Source organism: Rhinichthys klamathensis, unplaced genomic scaffold, assembly GCF_029890125.1.
Source record: "Rhinichthys klamathensis goyatoka isolate OS25496 unplaced genomic scaffold, OSU_Roscu_1.1 h1tg000275l_1, whole genome shotgun sequence".
Classification (NCBI taxonomy): Eukaryota; Metazoa; Chordata; class Actinopteri; order Cypriniformes; family Leuciscidae; genus Rhinichthys; species Rhinichthys klamathensis.
This window is the reverse complement of record NW_026606794.1, coordinates 740001-743708: the sequence shown is the minus strand read 5'-3', so window position 1 is coordinate 743708 and position 3708 is coordinate 740001. Positions and strand designations below refer to the sequence as shown.

At 38.5% G+C, this 3708-nt stretch overlaps 1 protein-coding gene across 1 annotated transcript in view; it reads right to left on the bottom strand.

The window, feature by feature from the left end:
* Positions 1–636: 636 nt before the first annotated feature.
* tesk1b (testis associated actin remodelling kinase 1b) overlaps positions 637–3708 on the bottom strand; it is a 32442-nt gene continuing 29370 nt past the window's right edge. The window contains exons 9-11 of the mRNA XM_056268578.1: positions 3484–3570; positions 2531–2633; positions 637–1969 (exon numbers count right to left, since the gene is read on the bottom strand). Coding sequence (XP_056124553.1) covers positions 954–1969; positions 2531–2633; positions 3484–3570 — 1206 coding nt within the window. The 3' untranslated portion in view covers positions 637–953. The remainder of the gene's footprint in view (positions 1970–2530; positions 2634–3483; positions 3571–3708) is intronic.

Below are 3708 nucleotides of genomic sequence, written 5' to 3'. Positions count from 1 at the left end.
CTCACCAAGGCTGCACTTATTTGATTCATTTATAATTTAAAAAAAAAAAAACTGTTTTCTATTTTAATGTATTGTATTTGGCTAAATATTTGACAATAAAAATGAGCTAATTAATTCCTGCAATCCTTTAGAAATCATTCTAATACGGATTTGGTGCGCAAGAAACATTTCTTATTATCAATGATTAAAGTTGTGCAGTTTAATATTTTTGTGGAAACGATGAACTTTTTCAGGATTCTTTGACAACCACAGAAAGTTCAAAAGAACGGCATTAATTTGAAAGAAATCTTCAGTGATAAAGTCCTTAGGCGGTCACTTTTGTTCTGATCAATTGAATGCATCCTTTCTGAATAAAAGTATTAATTTCTTAAAATAAATCTTACTGACCCCAAACTTTACTGATTTACAGTATATTTAAAACACCCTGTAATTAATGGTATATAAAACTATTGTATGTCTACATACCTTCCGTAGATACATTATACAATCCATAGAATAAGCATATGTGTACATTATATACTTTCTGCATATAGACTCATATAACCCCATGTAGACTTTGTAGCCATTTTACCATGTGACTCATATAACATGTAAAGTAATAATGTGATTCACATCCTCCAAAGACAACACAGCCTGTTAGCTCATGTCATTTAATGTCATTAATAAAATAATACATATTTTTTCTCCACTCAATATTTTCATAACCTTTCAAATAATAGTAAAAAAACAAAAATATTAACAACATGTGTCATTAGAAAGGCATTAAAACCTATGAGAGTGTTCAAGTTTAGAGGATTAGGACATTAGATCAGAATACTAAATGATCCACCTAGTCTAAACGATAACACAGAGTTGTCTCCCTCCAGAAAGACATCTCTGAGCAGTACAAGCGCATTAAGCAGCAGCATCTTTTTTAAATATAGTGCTTCACCTATATAACATGCAGTTATAATTTATGTCCGTGTGCCAGGCAGAGCAATGTTCGGCTCTGTGGGCGAGGGCGGCAATGCCTTGCACAGAAGCCTTTTCCCTGCCGCATCGCCATTCAAGTTCTTATAGGGGTTCTGCCGAGGTCCACGTGCGCAAATAGAGGGGAAACTCATCCCTGCTAGGCAGCAACCCAGACAGGATATGACCTCATCCTGTTCCGGAGGCGTAAGAGGGGTAGTGGCACCGTTGGAGTTGTTAGCCCCCCATCCCAGAGACCGGTTTATAGGGATGGTGCTGTTGTTGTTGTCCGGGTCTAGTAACGGAGGTAAAGAGGGCGGTCCGTTGGAGCCATCGGAGAAGGTTTTTGTTGAAGTAACGCCGGCTCCATCTAGTGTATCAGGAGAGCTGGTGCAGTCCATAGGCTCCTCAAACATCGATTTGTTTGGAGACATCGACTCAACATCTAACAGGAGACCAGAGTCATCGGCTACAGCTTCTTGACTTCTCATTTTAAGACTCTCCTCCATGTCATCCTCAACAGGTGCATCAACAAGCTCGCTAAGATTAGACAGGTCAGCAATACTCTCATTGCTCATGGTCAACACACTGTCCCTCCCCATGTCCAACATATTTACATTGGCTGGATTTAAAAATGTGTCCTTAACACTTTTATTATTCTTGCATTTCTCATTGCCACGCAGAGACTGGATGTCTTCTGGCGTGCAGGGCAGTGATTGGCTGCGTCTGTGAAAATGGGGCGGGCCCTTGTCACCGGAGACAGGGCTGCTGGGGTCAGGAGGTGGAGGGAGAGCAAAGGTGAGGGAAATAACAGACTTGCTGGGGGTGTCAAAGAGCTTGATGCGACCGCCATTGAGGTCCTGGCGCTGGGAGAAGGGGTTGACACGCATCGGTGTGGTCTGAGTCAGGAGAGGGGATGGAGGGAGAAGCACGTCTGACTTGCTACGGCAGAGACGCTGGTAAGCAGGAATGTCTAGAGAATGCTTTTGACTCAAAGGCGTTGTGTTTGTGGACGACCGGTCTGAAAGGGAAGAGAAAAACAAACTTAATGCTCAGTTTTTACCACTACGATAATAGTTATTAAATTAGGGTCCTATGATTTTCATAATGCGGAAAAAGCGTACTGAATTGAATTGTAAAAGTTGTATTAATTCAATTGATTAGACATGCTTTTTGATTATTTAAAATTTAATTAAGGCATTAAAATGGAAAACATGGAATGTGGGGAAAAATAAAAAACAATTTCATAGGGCAGTAAAAATAAACGTGTTAAACTTTTAATAAATTGTTTTTAAATTGTAGTTTCATGATTTCAATTAATTAGACATCCTTTTTGATGACTACATTTTAAAAATGTAACCATTAAAATAGAATCCAGAAAAAAATAAAACAGATTTTATAGGGCCCTATTAAAATAGAAACTAATGATATTTAACTAAATTATGACTGTTACATAATTTTATTGACATGAATTTGCATTATGTATGTGAAGTATTTACATAAATGTGAAAAAAAAGAAAAGAGCCTTCTGGCAACACATTCCCTGTGCTATATGTTTTTTTTTTTTTTTTTGCCGACTCACCCTGTAAATCAGGCTCTATACATTCACTCTGCTCTCGATCACTCACTCTCTTCTCCAGCTCTGCCACCAGCTCTGTGAATGAGGGTCGACTCTCTGGGTTCATCTGGGAGAGAAGAAAGAGACAGACAGATATAATTTCAGAATTTTTAAAATGTCATGTAAACACTTTTGGCTGATTAAAATTGGCCATATTTTTGAGAAGTCAGACAAACAGACTTGAATAATATATTTGTAGCTTGGCGGCTTTAACCAGTATTTATGCATGTGAATTAGACCAGAGCTTTGTAAGGTGAGCTTTCAAGATTAGCAAAAAAAATATATATATATATAGCGGTAAACTGGCAAAGTTTTTTTTTTATGGATGTCAATGGAGGAGAAGCTTCAGTATGCTTATAGCTTAATGAACTGACAGCCTTTCTAGTAATCTTAAATGTGTTTGCTATTAAATATTTATTTCGGAGTGAGCTATATTTGGAGTTTTCAACAACAAGAAATGCTCTTTTATAGGAGAAGACGATTTTGCGTCAGGGACTATTCCGTTTACGGCACTACACATTCATTGTTTATGGTATTCTCAAACAGTGATTGACAGTTGTAAAACTCAAAGCGATTCAATGAATGACATTAAAGCAATAACGTGATTAGTTTACAAGGGAGACATGATCCAAGTTGATGGTTACGCTTTTCCAGTGGTAGCGGAGGTTGGCATCTCATGTAATATGGTTAGACTACAATTTGCCCAGGCATTGTGCACTTGCTCCAGAAAGATGTGAATTTAATCTTTGAAATATCCGATTACGCGTTATGTCATGTATACTTGGACAGGCAGAAGACGACTGTTGCTCGACTAAGCACAAACCCGCTGTAGCTTGAACATAACAGCGCGTGTAAACGTGAGATTTGCAGGGGAGGATGATGTATGATCTGTCATGACAGTAGATAAGAGGTCTTACACTGCAGCAGATTACTGTGAGGTTGAAGAAATGAGGAGGACAGTCTCCCACCATCTGCCGAAAGGCCTCCACGTCCAGACCGAAGTCCTGAAACACAATTTCAGTCTTAAGAAAAAAGGTACAAAGCTGATACACAGCTGTATATTACCACTGCATGGAGTACAAGCTGTACTGTAGAAATAAATCACCCTGACAAAGATTGGTTTAGTGTTTGGTTGTAAAAAG